The sequence below is a fragment of the Vespa crabro genome, chromosome 4 (assembly GCF_910589235.1).
Source record: "Vespa crabro chromosome 4, iyVesCrab1.2, whole genome shotgun sequence".
NCBI lineage: Eukaryota > Metazoa > Arthropoda > Insecta > Hymenoptera > Vespidae > Vespa > Vespa crabro.
Window position 1 is genome coordinate 3,943,242 of NC_060958.1, and position 20,233 is coordinate 3,963,474.

Genomic DNA, 20,233 nt, shown 5'->3' on the forward strand with positions numbered 1-20,233 from the left:
CAACATTAGCCTTCGTGACGTCTTGTGTTGCTTTCGAGTTCCGAGGGGTTCGGACTCACCCTTCGCGATATAAAACACAATCGGTAAATTCCAATAGGAATAACTCCCATAATATATTCCATCGATTTAATCAAAATTTGCCGATCGTTTAGCCGATTACACGGTATACCAAATAAACATATACTTACATATTTGTTCATACCGTTACATTTCAATCACTTTATTTTATTTAATATTTCTGTATATATTTATTTGAGCTTGTTCTTTCACAATATTTACTATTAATTTTTTTATTATTATCATTATAATGATTTTAAGGAAATAATCGTTAACATTTTTGGAGCACCCTGTATATATATTATAAGATTTTTCATTTAAAATATAAACGTAGTACTTACCTCTTTTATTTTTTTTGTTCTAAATATATATTTAAGCTCAGCTGTAATGATGCGTGCGTTATAAGATAAGTTAGAATTTGTAGATCTTTTAATCGCGTTTCTTTTTTATTACAAGTAATGACGTTATCGTTACATCGTTATGCATCGATCGAATACGTACACTTTTACAATGAACAGTATCACAACACGAAGTATAAAGGTTGAAGCACGGCTGAACATATGTCTGTTTCACATTTTTTCCTGTTTTACTTCTCTTTTCTTTTCTTCTTCTTTTTTCCCTTAACTTCTTTACATCATCGAGATAACTACTATATATCTATTTTTTGACATTCGCAGCGAGGTATGTTAGTACGTGTAATATGTACGTTGTGCTTCTTTTGGAAGCCTCGTGAATTTTCTTCGTTCCGTATAATGAATAAATAAACGATTATGTTCGAAAAGAAAGGAATGCTGAAGAGATAAATGGAAAGTAATAAAAAAAAAAAAAAAAAAATAAAAAAGAACAAATGAAATGAGAAGACAAAGTTCAGATCGCTATCTTCTTTCTTCTCTCATACTTGACAGCAATATACGTGATGCGTGTGCGTATATGTCTATGTGTATCTTTCTACTGTCAGTGTGTATATGTGTGTGAATCTCTCCGGAAATAATCTGTTTGACATATTCGAACCTATAGTTCGATGAACATCTTCTATATAATAAATAAATACACGTATTTTTATACACTCATATCATGACCGCCACGAACAACGATCTTCTCGATTTCCTCTTATTGTATTCCATTTTCATTTTCTCTTTTTCTCTTTTTTAGATGCCGTTTCTTTCATAATTTCGACATAAGGTACTATTTTCCGTATAGTAATTCTCACCAAGTTTTCACCTAAGTCCTCGCACTTTCCCCTATCTTTTTTAGGCCATTTCCTTTCTTCTTCCTCTTTTTGAAACGTTTGTTTCTTTGTAAAACGGGATGTTTGCCGGATATTTTCTTTTTGTTATGTAACAATTTCGTCGTCATTGATCGTCTATCATCGATCGTCATCGATGATGGTTACTAGTTTTTATACATATCGCAAAGCACTTTCTCCATTGGCGTATTACCGATGGTTCTGTGGAAATATATTAACTCCACTCTCGCTGCAGGTACTGCTCTCAGCAATGGTAGAAGAAGTAAAAGCCTGCCGAAACGTGCCGGACTTCCTGGTTGTTGGGCTCTCGCGTGTTGTCCTAACATCACCTGAGCTTGGTCCTGAAGATTTTCGATCTGACTGGAATCCTTCAGTCCACGGGTTTCTATAAGTGATAAGAACGAATTTTCGAAAATAAATTCGAAAAAAGAAATTATTACGAATAAGTAAGAAAATTAAATGAACTATAACGTCTTAATTGTGGTTTAGTACAGACTTAATTCTTACAAGATAATTTTTTTTATGTATCACAGTTTTAATTATCGATCAATGTCTATATTTTATAAACTAACGTCAAAACAATTTCTGCAATGAGAATGACAAGAATGATGAATTGTATGAATTTCATGAGTATTCTTTACGAAGGATACTTCAAATAACAAAACACAATTGATATGTGTATCTAATAAACAATGTATTATAAAAAAGAGAGAAAGGAAAAGGAAAAAAGAAAAGAAAAAAACGTTTTACCTGGTCGAAAAAGTACAATGGCCTTCATACAGGCAAACTCCGCTGGGTCGACCATGACAGCTTTGTACCTTTGCAAGGTATCGTGAAGGTGTCTTACATCAGCCGCAACTTGACTCGGTTTCCCCGTAGTGTTCTGCAGATGAAGACCCGAATGTGGATGTTGATGAGGCGAAAGAGTTAACGCCGTCAATTCGGGAGCACTGAAGAGAGGTGAGGATTCGAGAGGTAGACACCATTGGACTGCATTTAGAAGGAAGAGCTCTGACCAGGCCTCCTCCAGTAAGATCACCTGAACGAATCGCGAATTGCTCGAAACAAGCAATGACAAGAATCCTCTGTTTTTGTTCCGGCTTGAGATTTCGCTCGGATTTGTTTGATATATTTTTGTATCTTTTATATATATATTTTATCATGGCTGTACTAATAGGTAGTACCTGATCTCTGAAGGGTAAACTCGCGAAGGAAGGAAGATTCTTCGCCCACTTAACAGCCATGAAGAGTAATCTCGCACTTGTCTCGTAAACGGTTTCAGCACTGGCCGGAGAATATAGAGAAGGTATGACAGGTGGAAGTTGAGTGCATCCGCTTCTTTGAGGTGTCAATGGTTCCTCATTCGTCACGTCTATGCTGTCCTCGGACGCGTTACCTATTTGAATTATTAGCCAATTTTATCTTACGAATTTTTTAAATATAGATCTTCTTATCAGATAATATATTTCTTCTAAAAAATTATTTTAACGTCTTGATTATATTGACACGAGCCTATATAGGGCTTACCATCTTCGGTCTCTTGTCTGGGAGGAGTCGCCGTGGTCGTTGAATTCGTCGTCGGTGCGATCGAAGGTAATGGTAATGGTGTCGTGTATCTCGCCATTGCCAGAGATACCGGTGGCCTAGAAAGTAAAACGATAAACGATTTTATTTTTCTCGTCGGCTAAGTGATATTACAATATTTCTTTCCGTTCATATCGCATTTATGTATATCGCTCGATTCGCGTTAAAAGAGGAAGGATATCGAAATAATAGGAAAATCGACAGTTTCACGACGATGATCTGACAAATTTTGTTTGTGTACTGTGTCGATCGCCCTCTATCGCTATAATTTCATTTTCGTCGATCTTTCGGGGTGGATCAAGCGAGATAAACTCGTGCTAAACTCGCGAATTTATTTTTCTTTTTCTCTTGTCTTCTTAACAATACCCCGTTTTTATTTTTTTATTTTCTTTTATCTCAAACGTCCATAAAAGACTTCTTCGATTCTCTAAGCTTATGGTACGAATGACGTTGGCCGTCGGATCAGCGAAAAGCGCACGGTCGAAGCCCCGATAGTGATAACGGAGGTTAGAGAATCTTTTTATTTTATATTATCAATTATTATTGTATTGCTATTTTTCATATTGAACGAGAACGAAGAAAAACACGTAGAATATTCCTTTTAATCTTCTTTCGAATCATATTTACAATTATTAAATCTATACTTTGAAAGTATTTGATAAACGATGAAAATTAGAATCGTAGGAACGTTGAGAATCTATTAAAAAATGTCTGTTGAATGTGATATGACAGAAAAATTAACCTTATGATTAGTTTTCTATTTAAATATTAAAGATTATTTAGTATCAATTAAATGAACGTGAATTATTGAGAGATGAATTATATCGATTTTAGCATCTTGGAAATATCGGAAGCAGAGACTTGAAACTTGGGAACATTTGTATTATCGTAAAAGTCGCAAAGATGGTTGAGATAAGTGGGACGTTGTCGTCGCCACGGCCGACGGCGACGACGTCTCATCGTAAGCGTAAAAACGGTGAAATTTCTTCGACTATGATAAACACAAACGAGATGATCTTACCAACCGGAAAGGATTTCACCGCTTGTTACATGGAACTCTGCAAGAAATATCATCTGAGACCTTTACCGGTGATCTGTGTGACGTTACCATATAGCTTAGACTTTACGACCGATCGCGTTAAGATGGAGGACTGGAGACCGATCTTGAACTCCTTGTCACTTGATCGCATCCTCAGGTGTCGTTACACTTTATCTTTAATTATTCTCGTTCTGTCGTATATAATGAAAGAAGGGTATCAATGATTTCTTATCGTAGATTCGTAGATAACAATTAATAGAAACAATATAGATACTGTTTAATGGGAACAAATATAGGAACAAATTATAATAATTTAATCAAAGACACAGATAGATTCTCATGACTGAACGATTATTTCTTTTCATTTAGATCGATCAGCATACGCAGTAGATATCAATATCGCAAACCATCGGAAATTGGCAATGTGAGTTTCGAAGATAAAGTTCGATCGAAAGGTCCTGGTGCATTAACACAATATCTTGTGGAATGGCTATCCCATAGCATCGGACAATGCGTGAGGAATTCGTTCAGTTTGACCCATCTGGAGCTAGAGGGTATACCTTTTCCGACGGACTGCTTGGCGGTCTTATGCGTCGGCCTCGCTGGCACGGAAACACTCGAACATCTTTCCTTTCAACGTTGTTACATCGGCGATACTGGTTGCGAACTCGTCTGTCGTGCAATAACCGATGTACGGACAATCAGATCGTTGAATTTGAGCGATTGCGATCTTACGTCGAGGTTAGACGAGACTTGAAACCATCATCTATTACATCCGCATAAGTCATTTCTATTGATTACGTTAGTTTATTTATAATATCCTTTATAAACGACGTTATGCAATAACGTAACGGATTTTAATCTTTTTCGACTTATATCTCGTTATTATTATATATGTCTTATGTCATTTTCATAACGAACCATTCGATTCTTACTCGATGGTATCATATTAATTCGAATTAAAATTCAACGTAAGATGCGGCACGGTTCTAGCCTCCACCTTATCAAGGCAAGAATTATCGCTTTATCATGAAACTTGGAAACAATCCCTGAGATATCGAGAGCCAAATATTGAAGCGATGCCTGGTCTACGCCGATTGATTCTCAGTGATAATCCTCGCTTGGGTGACTCTGTCGTATTGAAGATGATTGAAGCTATTAGAGATAATCTATGGTTGAAGGCGCTCGACCTTCGGCATTGTGGCTTAACCAATCAGATAGGTGATGATCTTCTCGAACTCCTGGAGCAGAATTCTTCTCTGATGGTTCTCGACGTACGACAGAATCCAAACATGAATGAAAATCTAATTGGTGAGATTTTACGACGTTTAGATGGTAAGGAAAACGACGAATACGGCTGGTTGAATTCATCACGAAGAGATCGGAAGTTCTCTTCAACGAATCTTCAAAAGAAGAATAATAACAAGAAGAGTAATAAAGAGAATGAGGTCAATGGTGCATACGGGAAAAAAAATCAAAGAGAAGAAAGTTCGGTTTCGAACTCGGTTAACAGGTTGAAAGTTTTAACTCCTTCTGTGAAAACACGTAAAGTGAATTCTCAACCGACGAAATGGAATAGAACTGTGACACAATCATCCGACAAACCTTCCTTACATCTAGATCTTCAGTCACGAATAAAACCGATCGTTGAGACGATGAATTCACTCGAGGTAAGTGAATCGAGCGTTCGATATTCAGCGAAGATCGATTTGGAGAAAAAAAATGAAGAGAGAGAAGAGATCACAGCAATGATGAGAGAACTGATGCTCGCAAGAACGACTAACGATCATTTGTTGGAAGAAAGCAAACGTCAAGATCTTTTGATCGCACATGAAAAAGCAAAGCGTGAAATAGCTGAGAAAAAAATGAGAGCGATGAGTGCCAATTTAGCTGATTTAGAAAATATATTTAGAGAAAAGGATCGAGAGACCGACAATTTCTTATTGGTCAGTCAACGATCATTGAATGACATTTGTACGTCGTTCAATAGATTGGTAGAATTGTTGGAGAATCTAACTAGAAATTCGAGGTTCGACAAAAAGAATTTAGAGGAAGGTCTTTTGGCTAGCAAGGATGTGAAATATCGTGTTGACTATGTCGTTAGAAAGACGAAATCTGAGAATATAGGACGAGGATACGTTGTTGATATCGAGGATGAAGAGCAGGAAGAAGAAATAAAGGAGGAAGAGAATGAACTGATTGTTGAATCATCTAGGTTAGTCTCTTTCTCTCTCTATTTTTTTGAATACAAAATCCATGTATAATACTATTGTCTTATATCGGTAGATTCGACAAGATTCAGAAGTTCGTAAAATCCGAAGGAGACGTAAGAAGGAAGCTTCCTTCGCCAGCTTCACCGGTACGAGTTGAAAGAAATATTGGCGACAATCTAGACGTAGTTGGACCTTCGTTGAAGAGTTGTGTTCTTGATCGTTTTGATGCTGGGGACAAATGTAACGTATCTTCCGTGGATAGGGCAAGAAACATTTTCCTTCGTTTCATCAACGGGGAAGTTGAAGGGAACTTTTTAATCGCCTGATAAAGAATCTATTTGAAATATTTATTTGAAAAGCAGTTAAGATTAGAGGTCATTTGTATATCCACGTTTTTCTTAAGCTCTGTGATTGTACATGAAATAGATATCGTTTATCATTTTGCGATGGAAACTTCACAAATGGTTCTTAGCAAAGAAAAGAGAAGATGCGATCGGGAACATCGTCGTTTATCGCTTTTAACGTTCACCCCTTGGCACTCTATGGATTTTCCATTACTTCCGGCCTGGGTCGCCGGTTACTTGAAAAACGCCTATGCACGGGCTACCGGTCAAAGGTAATTTTTCATGATAGATCACGCTCGGCGTGGCGTGTCGCGAGCGATCTTGTTCGCAACGTGAATGGTGAAAGGTAAGTCGTTGCGCAGCACAAGATCAAACGTTCCAGCAACGTCGTCCGGTGTGTGCTCCTCTTTCTTCCTCTCTCTTGCTCTCTCTCCCTCTCTCTCTCTCTCTCTCTCTCTCTATCTCTTGACGTGTCGTCGATTATCGATCACCGTCGTCCTCGCTTTTACGCGTATGAAGCCTTTAAAAGAGACCTCGTTTACGTCATGGTAATAAACGGTTCGATGCTGGTCATTTTTCGTCGGGCGATCGTATAGAAACGGTAAAGATTAGAAATATGACGATTAGAAGTTTAAGGACTTACCCGAAAACACCAACGGCTACTGCAGCTTCACGAAGAGCTCTTTCTTGATCCATCTCGACGAGTGCTTCCGGTCTTATAGTTGCTGTGTTCCTAGGTTGTCTTTCATTCTGGACGGCTGAAACGAAAAGTATTATCTCCTTTACTCTCTCTAATTTTATTTCGTAAATTCGACAAGTTTGATTTTCAAGCACAGTGGGTGTCGATCTCATCGAGAGGTAATTGAAATATTACGATGATTTCGCTTCGATAGTTCTCGGCAGATTAATCAGGGAACAAACGCGCTCCGCCTTCGACGGCCAGCCCCTTTCTCTTTCTCTCTCTCTCTCTCTCTCTCTCTCCATCTCTCTCTGTATCTATCCCTCATCTCTATCTCTTGTTCGCGTCTCGTCAAATTCACGTAACTCACGGTTATGTCATGCGAACATCGTGCGTTTGACAAGAACGGAGTTTAACAGACGCGCAGAAATCAGCTACGCTATTGTTTGCCTGTGTATATTCGCCGTTAGATAACTCCCATTCTATGAGTGCGGGATTCTCATCGGCGATCGATTCGTACGTTTCCACCATCCGATATTCTCCAAAGAGAGTACTCTTCTCTTCTTTCTCCTCTTTCTTTTCACGGTCTTCTATTTTCTTCTAGATCACTTTTAGAAATGGTACGAGAAAACAAGGAGCATTTATTACGAAAGATAGATAAGTAGATAGATAGGTAGATAAATAGATAGATAGATAGATAGAGAGAGAGAGAGAGAGAGAGAGAGAGAGAGAGAGAAAGAGGGAGGGAGAGATAAGCTTCGTCGTTAGTTGCAACAGTAGGTAATTGTTATATTACGATATATTCTATTTACAGAGTATTGTACGTATTATTTCAGTACTGATCAAATCGTCGTTGACAATTGTATAATTCATTTTAAATCGATCTACAAACGTCACTCGCAAACTTCGCCCTTGCGATCTTCGCTAGTAGAGAAGGAAAAAAGGTAAGGAAACATAGAGACCGAGCGATCGTTTGTAAAAGGAGGCGTGTTCGGAAAAACAAGGCAAAGAAACGAACGAGACAGTCTGTGTTCTCACAGACGAACGATTCGGTACCGACACGCGACACCTCGTGCGTCCAAATTACTTTCCGCGTCGTTCTTAACGCGCTCGTTTCGCGAATATATTCAAATGAGCGCGCTTTGATCTTCGTAGCCATTCGATCGTCACGAAAACGATGTGTCATCCCGTTTATAAGAAAGAAAGAGAAAGAGAGAGACAGAGAGAGAGAGAGAGAGAGAGAGAGAGAGAAAGAGAGACAAAGAGCGAACCAACGCGATCGCAAAGGATATAAGTTGGTAGTGTAAAAATTTAACGAGCGTCGAAGGGCTTGCGATACCTCGTCGAAACTCGTATCGCGTAAAGAGGACTGACAGAGTAAATCCCTGGAAGGGACAAAGTCGAAACGTAAAGAAAAAGGTCCGCTAAAAAAAGATTACAAAAAAATGAGAGAAAGAGAGAGATAGAAAGCAAGATTCTCGTGAACACGAGGCGTTAAGCTTTAATGGAGCCACGATAAGGGCACTCAGTGGCGCATAATGCTCGAGTAGAAGCATTTTTCTAGGCTGCGGAGAATGAGTGAAGTAGAGGAAGGTGGGTATCCTTTTAAACCGTGCCACGGTTGCAGTAATTTCGTAATAATAAAAAAGCGTGTCGGCTCGCTTTACTTTCGTTGCGTTGCTGCCTGCTGAGCGGCTTAATAGGGTCCCTCTTGTCTCTTGCCGAGCCTTTTCCTCGTCGTCCTTCATTCTCTCTCTCTCTCTCTCTCTCTCTCTCTCTCTCTCTCTCTCTCTTTCACTCTCTCTCTCTCTCTCTTTCTGTCACACGTTCTCTCTCATTTCCTTTTTCCTATCCTTTTCTCTCCGTTTTGACTCCCATCTTTTTTCTGAATCACGCTATCCTCCATTCGAAGAAATAAACGCTCGTCGCCCTTGTACCCTACGGCATTTCTTTCTCTCTCTCTCTCTTTCTCTCTCTTTCTATCTCGTACTTTTCTCGCACATACATAGATAAAAGTGTAATAATTGCGAATGGATGGGAATCGTAGCGGGTAGCTGAAGGAAGGGAGTCGAAGGATTCAGATTTCCGCATGCACATCGCACGAAGTATTGCCTGCTTGCATACGTTTATTTCTTCCAATTAACCCTTCGGGCCGTTCGAGAGCCACGCGACCATCGTTAACGACCGTAGTGTTTACGATGGCAAAGAACGACCGCGACACCAGCAACGGAGTTTCTTCTAGTAGTAGTAGTGGTGGTTGTCCTGGTAGTTGTGGCGAACCACAAGAGCGTGCTTTCTACGGCAATTAGACTATTCTTCTTCTTCAATTTCGCGATACTTGCGTCATCTCTTTTAATGATACGAACGATTCGAAAATTATTCGAATGAACTTATAAGAATTGCAACGAACTATCTTTTTTGTGTTTTGTTTTTTATGCTACGAATATATTTTTACACAAAAATGATATAAAAAGATTTCTTAACGGTACAATCATTTGCGTGGACATGGTAGAGAAAATAATTTGTTAAATAACAATTAACAAATTATCACTATTAATAGAAAAACGATGCATTGATTGATTTATTTAAATGGAAGACGATGCGTAAATTCGTACATTTCCGAAGCAAGATAAAATTCTACGAAAAGTCTATAGACTCATATCGAGTTCATGATACTAAAATCTAAGATTAACCTGTTCGGAGAGAGCGAGAATCGCAAAAATTCTCGTTAAAGTCGTACGAAACAACGGCGTTGACGTCGACGACGAAGTTCTGCTGTGTCGATTCGATCCAATTCTACCTTACGTCGTCGACGTCGAGTTCGGCAATAAGAAAGTTAGTGGTAAAGCGAAATGAGATTGCACAAGGACGAGGGGAAAAAGAAGTAAAAGAATGTAGAGAGAGATACGAGAGGAAAAAGGAGAAAGAATGAGACGAGGGAGAAAGAGAGAGAGGAAGAAGCGAAAGAGAGAAGCAGGTGTTGCCGTGTCTCGTCGGGAGGCATTAAGAGTTGAATCGAACGATTCTAGAAGCATCGGAATACTCCTCTTCTCCCACCCACCCCTCTTCATCCTTCCTTCTGTCCCCTCCAACACTTTTTCCTCATTCCTTCGTTTATTCTCATCTTTCACTATCTACAACCAGGCCGTTGGTTGGTCCCTACTCTTTCTATCTCGCGAAACGCGTTCTCTCCGTTCTCATCCAGTTATTTATGTCGCAAACATAAAGGGCCCTCCTCCATCGAATTTCCTGATCGCTATACACAGGGGACGTCTACTCTGATTGATTCGAGAACGGATTATCCAGAGGTATCGTTTCGGTAGTCTCATACCGAGCGATCGACTTCTATCGTTTCTTTCGATATGATTCCCTGGCAAAATGTAATTTCCGATTACTTAATTGTTTAATTCGATCATTTTCAACTTACCGTCTTTATTCATTCCCATCTGCATGCATTTTTTTAGACGACACGCTTGGCATTGATTCCTGTGTGCCTTGTCCACGACACATCTTCCTGTTCCAGCTTGACATCTACGACAAAAAGAAACAAATTTTCAATATCATGTTTTTTCGTTGATTGAAATAACGAAATATTGTTCCATTAATTTTGTGGAATAAGATCGTAGAGTCGAGTTGAGATAGATCGAAAGTTTTTGGCTGTTACTATTAGAGAGCAAGACGATAAACTCCTGGGCTTGCTCGTCGAAAATCCAAACGGCGCACTCGGGAAATGGCGTTAAATTCGATTACTTTCATTGTTGAGCTAACCCGGTTATTCCTTGGAGCGGAGTAACGTAAAGAGCCAACCAACTGGGGGTCACGTACCTTATTCTTATCCCCCTTAATCTTGTCCAATCCCGCCGTAGTGCCGGTACACTTCGTTCTTCGCGAGCCTCCAGAAGGGACCACGTTTTCTTTCCTTTATTCTTTCGCTTTTCTTAGTGCGAGAAAAAGTCGAATCGTGTTTTTATCGAATTTGACCACCGATCAGTATATTACGATCTTAGCTTGAATAGACAGATTGACCGATGGACAGACAGACAGAGATGGAAAAATTTGTCCTTGCGACAGAAAAGAAGAAATAGAAAAGAAAAGAGGTTGAGAGGGAGAGAGAGAGAGAGAGAGAGAGAGAGAGAGAGAGAGAGAGAGAGAGAGAGAGAGAGAGATAAAGAGAGAAAGAGAGAGATGAACAAAGTTCAAAAGGATTAACAGTAGGGTAAGGACGTTGATCAATTTAGTCGTAATTGTTAGCACGATTTTAACTGACGTCAGTCAGAAGGAGCTGAGAATCGGGCGAAACAAACGACGAACGAGCTAGGTCGATTAGGTGACGGAGAAGGAGGACGGAGCTTGAGATATCCGGTCGGTCGACCATCCTGACCCGAGGCGGTTAGAACGCGACGAGAATGGATCCAAAGCGACCGGGCATCGAAGGGTGGCTGCATGCCGTGCCAGCGGGTGGCGTCGCACAAATTGATTTGCGTTCACACCCCGTCGGAGCTCGAACACACACGAACTCTTGCACACTCGCGGTAGGACACGCTCGTGAACTGGGTACATGACGCGATGGGGAACATCCAAGAGAGAGAGAGAGAGAGAGAGAAAGAGAGAGAGAAGATAGAACGGACTCCTCTTCCTTTCCATTCACCCTTCAGAACCACATCACGCATTTATTTACCCGACTCTTCCTCGACCCTCTCCTTTCTCTTTCTCTCTTTCTCATACTTCTTCGATCGAGCGGAATCTTTGCACGTGCTTCGACGGTCATTCTTTCTCTCCCAAGAGAGATTTTAACGTTAAAGGAAATCATCCTTCTCCTTTACGATCTCGATAGAAGTCTTTAAAATCGAGATATGTCACGTAAAAGGGTTTCCTATTAACGAATTAAGAGATTTCGAATCTTATCCGATCGAGGATGAGTTTAATTTTATTCGGGAATTGATAGGATCGGCCGGTCAACGTAGTGTCGAGCTTACGGTTAATCCGTCGATTGTGGTTGGCGCGACGTCGGGACGCATCTGTCGCAATTCTCTCTCTCTCTCTCTCTCTCTCTCTCTTTCTTTCTCTCTCTCTCTCTCTCTCTTTCTTTCTCTCTCTCTCTCTCTCTCTTTCTTTCTCTCTCTCTCTTTCTCTCTCTTACTCTCACCGGAGCTAGCGAACCCCTGCACTTTTCCCCTTACCGAGTAATTGGTTATCTGTGCGAAGGCTCTTCGGTCTTTACCGCGTTACGACCATCTGACAGGAACGGATACTGGGAGAATAAAAAAAGGTGAACGGCGTTACGATGACCTCAAAAAGGATCGATTGAAACGTACTTGTCCAAGAAGAGCGAGGGATCGACGACCGGCTTCTCATCGTTCTTTCGTAACGTTTACGAATTCATCAAAAGGCCGGTTCGATATTGTTGTTTTATTGTAACAGGTGTTAGAGAAATTCAGACGTAATTGTTTTCCTTATGACCGTAGATATATCACTCATATCGCTTTCGTCTCGATGATTGAAATATTTGCTTTACGATTCGGTCGGTGTTTGCTAACTTGTTTGTTCAGCGGTATTTGGTGAAAACACTTGGCAAAGGTTATGATCGCCGAGTTAGCTTTTTTCTTATCGATGAACGTTCGATCTGTTTTCTAAACCGCACGTATTGTTATGTGTTGCAACATTTTGTCAATACGTCTTTCGATCCAAGAGTCTCTTTAAATCGATTCATAATTTATTTATATTCAGATCAACATTTTTGTACATCTGTAAAAGTTTGGTTTGTAGATGGAAAGATGTGAAAAATATAGAAAGAAAGAGAGAAAGAAAGAGAAAGAAAGAGAGAGAGAGAGAGAGAGAGAGAGAGAGAAGGGTATCATGGGTTAATAGTTTATATATCGAGTATCCCTGACAAGGATATGACACTCTTGGTAAAGCTAAAGGGCGACGAGAAGCGGGGAGTGGAACGAGGGTGCCAGCATAAAGAGGATCGTGAACGTAGCAGACACCGATTCTGAGTTGAGAGGGATTCAATGGAGATGGATCGCCGTTCCCAAGGGATGCTAATAGTTCCTCGAACGGCCCGCGAAGCTTTGCCAGTGGCTCGATCGCGCATATACGGTTAGCTACGATGGGCCTTCGTGTTGGTCGACCTCGAACATTATGCCGTTCTGCATTGTTGCCCGGTATTACGATGAGCCCACTCGATTCGGGCCACATGGCGCCACCCGACTATAACCTTCCACTTTCCCGCTTGATCCTAGTACTCACAGATATCTCTCTTCTATCTATATTTTCATTTTCGACAAAAAACAATTTTACGACGTTAAAGAAACTCGTCTCTTTATATTGTGTAATACTGAGTTCATGTGAAATACTGAAAGATTGCGTAAGAATCGTTTAGTTTTCTAATGAAATACATTATTTTTTAATGAAAATCCAAGAGAGATGAGGTATAACAATTTTCTAACGAAACTCACCTGTATATAAGTTTACGTCTAACGCTTCTTTTGAAGAATCCACTGCAACCGTTACATGCAAGAATCCCATAATGCTTCCCAGAACTGGTATCACCACAAACGACGCATATCAAGCCAAGACTTCGAGGTGTCTTATTACTATGTTGCGATTGTTGTTGCTGCTGTTGTTGTTGTTGTTGCTGTTGTTGTTGTTGTTGATGCTGTTGTTGAACTTGACTCAAGAGATGGGGATGACCATTACCGATTGCCGTAAGATACGGAGATCTTGCGAGAGGAAAATCTGTTGGCATTCCTCTGCAAAGTGGTACAGGACATTCTTGCACCGGTCTCGAGGCGTAAGGATCGTGACTGGATGTCGAACCTGTCGCACCTAAAGGACTGTAACGTTCCGGTAATCCAGGAGATATTACACTACTCTCGCCCGAATCTGTAACAAATTATTATACGAAATACTAATAATTATCATACAAAATAATAAATCGACGAAATACTAATAATTATTATACGAAATACTAAATCGACTTTCTGTTTCCTGTTCTTGAATAAAAATGTCAACCAGACATTTTATCTATTTCTTTGAACGTATTGCTTTTCCTTTTTTTAACACCAACGTTCATGTATTATTTATTTATTTTACTTTCGATACATCCAGACTTTGCACAATTGTTGAAACGCTGATTTAACGAAAAAAAAAAGAAAAGAAAAAATGTACGAAGAAAATATTGACGCAGCGTGGTTTCGGATTTAGTTATTGTTTTCAGGATATAAATAAAGATTCGATTCTCTTTCTTATCGCAATTATTTTCTCTTCACGTATAATATTAATCACGCATTAAAGAGCAAGGAAGGATGAACGAAATAATGTATCGTATATTTCCGTTCAAAGAATTTCTCCAATTTTTCTTTTCTTTTCATTTTTTATTTTTTATTTTTTTTTCTTATATTTCTCCTTGAAATTGTTTCAATTATCGAAGACCACGACGAAAGGATTTACGATCAGGGATGAGACTTCTAGTTGGATTCTCGAACAATTCATTCGATTTTATCGGTCCTACCTTCGTACTAAGCTAATCCTAGAAATCTCTTTCGCATGTTGCGATATTCAAGCGACCCCAACTGCAAATATGTGAAAGAGAAACTGCCCTGACCTCCCCTCTTCCTTCTAACCCCAAACTCCCATCTTCTGCACCTCCTACTGATGCTTTCCACTCTTGATTGATTCTCATGAAGCAGGGTCCGTAAACAGAACGATCGCATATAAAATAATTGCGCGCTGTTCAAGCTTATATAACGATAACATTATAGATAGCCACGTAGAATTTATGACTTATTTTTTGATGACTGGATGTTGATAGAGTATGCATAGACAAGTATATACTTACTTTGTTGAACATATTCAAGAATCTTAAAATACAAAGAAGAATGGGAAGCGAATTTTTTTTTTATTATACGAAGCTTATTATACAAGATATAAACTTTCTCTGAAAACGCGTCCAACACGCGTCTTAGTAAAAAGAAGAATATTTGAAGTTATTTAAAATCGTTCAAACGTTGAATACGCGGGCAGAATCCTTTGTTTCAAAGTTATTACGATGAAATACGATCGGAATTAAAGTCCTCGAAAAATTACCGACGTGGATCTTTTCCTCTATCGAAGAAGAAGTCGTCCGTGGTTCTTTTTATTTCCCTTTGGGAGACACCGTTTCGTCTTCGATTCCCCTTAAGGATTACGACCAGGGATCGTAGAGGCAAACAGTATTTACATCGAGAAATGAGTTTTGAAAAAGCTCAGAAAGTAAAGAGATTTCTTTAGCATAAATATTTATGTTTTCTTTTTTTTTTAAATAAGGGTCGCAAAGCAGTTCCCTGACAAAACAGTTGATTAAATGTTGTTAATTAATAAATAGATTAAAAGGGCAATTGTTGTAATATCGTTGCTAAGAAAGCAGAACTAATAAAATGAAAAAGTAGTAAAACGAAATGCGATTTTTCACTCGATTCTATTAGTCACGGCCGTGACTCTATCGTAGAAATCGTATTTGTCGATCGAACGCTCATTTGGATTGCTCGTTAAATGTCATAGGGTCGGAAACATTTACGAGAGGAGAAAAAGAGAGAGAAAAAAAAGGAAAGAAAGAAAATTACCAGTCACCCTTTTTCATATATTCCTTTAGTGTTATTATTTACGAAGGAACTACATATCTACTATCTACCTACCTACTACCTATTTATCTACCTACCTACTAACCAAATTAAAAAAATACCATATTAATCTCTGAAAATGGAACTAGCTCCGATAAAAAGGTTCGAACCCGAAGGGTTCTATACACTTTCCGTCTTCGAAGTTACCCTTTCAACCTGCAGACGAGTTTAACCATGAAAATATTCTGAGAGTTTCAGCGTGAAAAGCATCGAAGCGTCCCTCGAAATATACTCGCCGATCTCTCTCTCTCTCTCTCTCTCTCTCTCTCTCTCTCTCTCTCTTTCTCTTGCTCTCTCCCTCTCTCCCCCAACCGGTCGAGTATCCAACGATGATCCTGTAATACGAGGGACGCAGGTGGCGCCTCACCATCCGCCAGCATTGATATGCTAATGAAATTTGACGCCCCTGCTGTCGCCTCTCTCTCTCTCTTTCTCATTTTCTACGCGTTGTATACGTATACACGTTTTCTGTGTATCTGTGTTACCTATCCGTCCATTTTATCCCTCTCTCTCTCTCTCTTTTTCTCTTTCCCTCTTTCTTCCCCTCTCCCTCATCGTAGATTTCAATTCTGAGGCTTCGAGACGTCGAGACACTTTCTTCTTTCTCGTTTAACCCCGCACGTTCGACGAGGTTCGGCACCGTGTCGTGCATTCCACCAGGCCATAACGAAATTTCATTACTCTAATGGCCTAACGATGTTGCCGCTGTCCTATTGTGTATATACGCATACACAGACGTAATCACACTCATACAACCGTATATGCAAGAATTCTCGTTGTGCGAGGATCGTTCATGTATTACTGTTTTCGATGCGTATGCATCGTATGTATGCATTGGATTTAACTGATAACGACATTATGAGAGCTTTCGAAAGCATCGAATCAAAGGAATAATCGTGTGAGCGTACGTCGTGAATGTTACGTGTGACACGAGCGTGATCGCTCGCAGATTGATTTTATCAAACGCGAGAGCCTATCTTTACTCTCTCATAGTGAACGAATCTATTCGACAGAAATCCGATTATATACGATGTCCGTGCGATAGTCATTTTATCGTTCTATAAAAGTTCTTTTCTATTTGGATCGACGTACAAACAGTAGATGACAACATGATTTCTTTTTTCTCTCGTTTAATTAATTACTACGATCGTGACGCGTGTCTACGAGAGAGAGAAAGAGAGAGAGAGCGAGAGAGAGAGAGAGAGAGAGAAAGAGAAAGAGAGAGGAATATACTCATCATTTAATTGCTGAAAACCATGTTACTCACGTAGTTTTTTATCATTCGTAAACCATTTCGTAACTCAGTCCAAGGGAAATTTCATTTCTGGTGATTTACATGTATTCTCTTTTTCTCTCTTTCCCTCTTTCTCTCTCTCTCTCTCTCTCTCTCTCTCTTTCTTTCTTTCTTTCTTTAACATTCTTTTTAGTTTTGAAAAAAGCAAAAACAGAAAAGAAAAAACAGCCAAAGTAATATGAAATTCGGTCGTTTGTTAACGCTCACCATGACGAATGCTGAGTGGACTTGCAGGACTACGAGGATGCTCGGAACTCGTTTCGTTTTGTGATTGCTGCTGCTGATGCTGCAGATCGGCAGAAGTACCAACGGTCGTTGCTCCGTTCATGATGCTCTCTCGATGATCATCGAATCTCACCAGCAGAACTTCGCCTATAACGAAATAAGAAAACCTTGAAATTTGAATTTCTTTCGAGAAATTCGATCTCATAGTGAATATGTACAACATTGTATATCTCGAAACAATTGTCCAATCGAACGATTTAAACGTCTAATGGGTATTGCGTTGTCATTGTTTTTATAACTTCGTTTAAATTTTTGATCACGTTATAGAGTTCGAACGTGATAGTTTCCAACCTTGAGAATTTTATCGTTCTAAAACTATCTTTTTAATTCGACTACATTTTATGAACACTGGTAATATTTTCTATTACATATTACGAGTACTTCTAAATATTATTAAAATGTATTAGATTATTTCTACGATATAAATTTCCATACTTTTCACATATTTTTCTCACAAATAAATTCATCGTCAAGTTATCACTTTTACAATAATCATTATCCTCGCGTCATATTTCCGAACATAAGATTTCAACAGATTTTTCTTTTCTCTTTATAGATTGATTTTCGATAATCGGTGAGTAATACGAAAAAATATAGTAAAAAGAATCTCGATAGATATAAGAAAAGTAAATAAATATACTCACCAAGTCCCGGCTCGCCGAGAAAATCTCTGATCCTTTCCGTGATTCTTCCGTTTTTCTTACCCCTTATAATTCAATTCAACACTCGTTCAACACGCGATTTAACGATAACGAGATATTCTTATCGCGCTTATATGCAACGAGCGAGCGAAGTGAACCAATTGCACCGAATGTCCGTTAAGATGTGAGGGAAAGTTTGCAAACGATTTTAAGAGAATAGAGAGGCGGAAGAAGAACGGTAAAGAGGAGAAGGAAAAAGACGTTGATAGTTAAGGAAGAAGAGAAAAGATAGAAGAAGAAGAAAAAGAAGAAGAAGAAAGAGAAAGAGAGAGAGGGGGGAGAGAGAGAGAAGGAGAGATTAGGAAAGAGTAGGCTAACGATGAGCAAAGCAAGCGAGTCTCCAACTAAGTTCTCTCGACGACTAACAAGACGACGAGCTTCGCATCTCTCGTGTCTTCGCTTTCCTAGTCGACTCGTTGCTATTCGTCGTGTTCCTCGTTGTCGATGTAGAACGTCGACATCGTGCTGCCAGTTGAAGTCTAGTATATCCGTCGGTTTCTATCGGTTCTCATACTCCGAATGTGTGGGTGCGAGCAAAAGAGCGAGAGAGAGATAGAGAGAGAGGAAGAGAGAGAGAGAGAGAGAGAAAGAGAGAGAGAGAGAAAGAGAGAGAGAGAGAGAGATAAAGAGAGAAAGATAGAGACAGAAAGAGAGAGAGAGAAAGAGAGAGAGAGAGATAATGTGTGAGTGCAAGAGAGATAGATAAAAGAGGTAAGAGTGGGCTCTCGCGCCGATTGGTCGACCGACACTTTTGAAGGCGGGATCAGGAGGCAACGGCGGAAAAACGACAAAAACGAGGAAGGCCAGGATTTAACCTATAGCCAGCACGTTTGACGCGCGACGCGAGCCTTCTGCAAGTCTGACTAGTAGGACGCCTGCGCACCACCTATAATCTGCCACTGCGCTAGGACTCTCGCTCATTCATCCTTCTCCCCTCTCTGCTGTTTCCCCCGGCCTCTCGCCCCGTGGTACAATTGTTGATCGTTGGTTACGCTCTGCTCCTCAATCCCTTCCTCCCACCACTTGTCCTCTTTCTCCCAACGCTCACTCCCTTCCATACAAACCGCTTCTATCCGATAGGTCCTCTCCGTACTGCCTCTCGACGGCCAAGTGGGGGATCGCAACTTCGAATATCGGAGGAGCGAGGGTTGTTGGTTGTTCGATCGAACGACGAGATCGACGGGCAACGATCGGAGCAGCGACCGTCAAACTCCGATACTTCACTAATACTACTACCATCACCACCATCGTCACCACCACTTCTACTACTACTAATACTAATACTCCTACTGCTACTACTATTATTATTACTATTGTTATTACTACTGCTACAACAACTATTACTATTACTGCTATTATTATTATTACTCTTTTGATTCTCTCTGACTTCTCGATCTTTTCTATCTAGACAAACTTCACGAAAGATTGATAAATAAATACTAATTTATAAATATACGAATGCACATAAATAAATCAGATAGTTATTCCATTAACAATTATTGTTTTTAAATCGTAATAATTTGATAACTCTATTTGTTTTTTACAATCTTATAGACGAAATAATTCACTCTTGTGGGACGCAACAGCATCGATCAGACCAGTCACGTTCATCAACAGATCGCGTTTCCTGTAAAGTAAAGTTCTACGGTAAGCTGAGAATATCTATGTTGGTAAGTAGTGGTGATGTTGGTGATAGTAGTGGTTGTGGTGGTTGGTGATAAAGTCGTTTTGAAGGGGATGTCCGCCATGCTGGATTTCTGCCTTCGGACGACACTCGGTGGCTTTCCGGTAATCGTTGCCGGGGATGCAGCGAACTTCCTCCTCCCTCTGCCAACGAGGGAAGGATCGTGGCCACGCCCCTGAACTACTAGTCAGACCAATGACGCCAGGACATCGCGACGTTACCGTCCACCAATAGGATTACCCTCTGATACGGTCTTTCGCTTGTCAGCGATCGCTTCCTCCCTTCTTCTCAACCCCCACACCCTCTACCTACTATTTCCTCTTCCTTCTCTTGGCAAAGCACCGGGGTGCTTTTCAATTTCGGCTCTACCCTTCCTCCTCATAAAGAGGTCGAAGCACCTATTCGCGCGCGCACCATCGTTCGCTGTGTTTCGCACACTTCTATCTA

General features: G+C 40.0%; 2 protein-coding genes across 3 annotated transcripts; one reads left to right on the top strand and one right to left on the bottom strand.

Moving 5' to 3' along the window:
- Positions 1-484: 484 nt before the first annotated feature.
- LOC124423957 (photoreceptor-specific nuclear receptor-like) lies at positions 485-18,623 on the bottom strand. Of its 2 annotated transcripts, none has more exons than XM_046962361.1 (9): positions 18,046-18,607; positions 17,324-17,488; positions 13,621-14,047; positions 10,590-10,693; positions 7,127-7,241; positions 2,831-2,946; positions 2,488-2,699; positions 2,054-2,342; positions 485-1,688 (listed from the first exon to the last, which is right to left on the bottom strand). In XM_046962361.1, exons 2-9 carry the CDS (start codon positions 17,442-17,444, stop codon positions 1,450-1,452), a joined length of 1,623 nt encoding a protein of 540 aa, XP_046818317.1. In that variant the 5' UTR covers positions 17,445-17,488; positions 18,046-18,607; the 3' UTR covers positions 485-1,449. The 2 variants fall into 2 exon arrangements, 1 of the variants encoding a protein (XP_046818317.1); XR_006942210.1 differs by having other exon boundaries at positions 1,547-1,688; positions 2,054-2,361; positions 18,046-18,623.
- Positions 2,953-7,120, top strand: LOC124423959 (centrosomal protein of 78 kDa-like). Its single transcript, XM_046962365.1, has 4 exons — positions 2,953-4,083; positions 4,296-4,667; positions 4,903-6,100; positions 6,220-7,120. The coding sequence occupies exons 1-4, from the start codon at positions 3,791-3,793 to the stop codon at positions 6,463-6,465; spliced, it is 2,109 nt and encodes a 702-aa protein (XP_046818321.1). The 5' UTR covers positions 2,953-3,790; the 3' UTR covers positions 6,466-7,120.
- Positions 18,624-20,233: the final 1,610 nt, after the last annotated feature.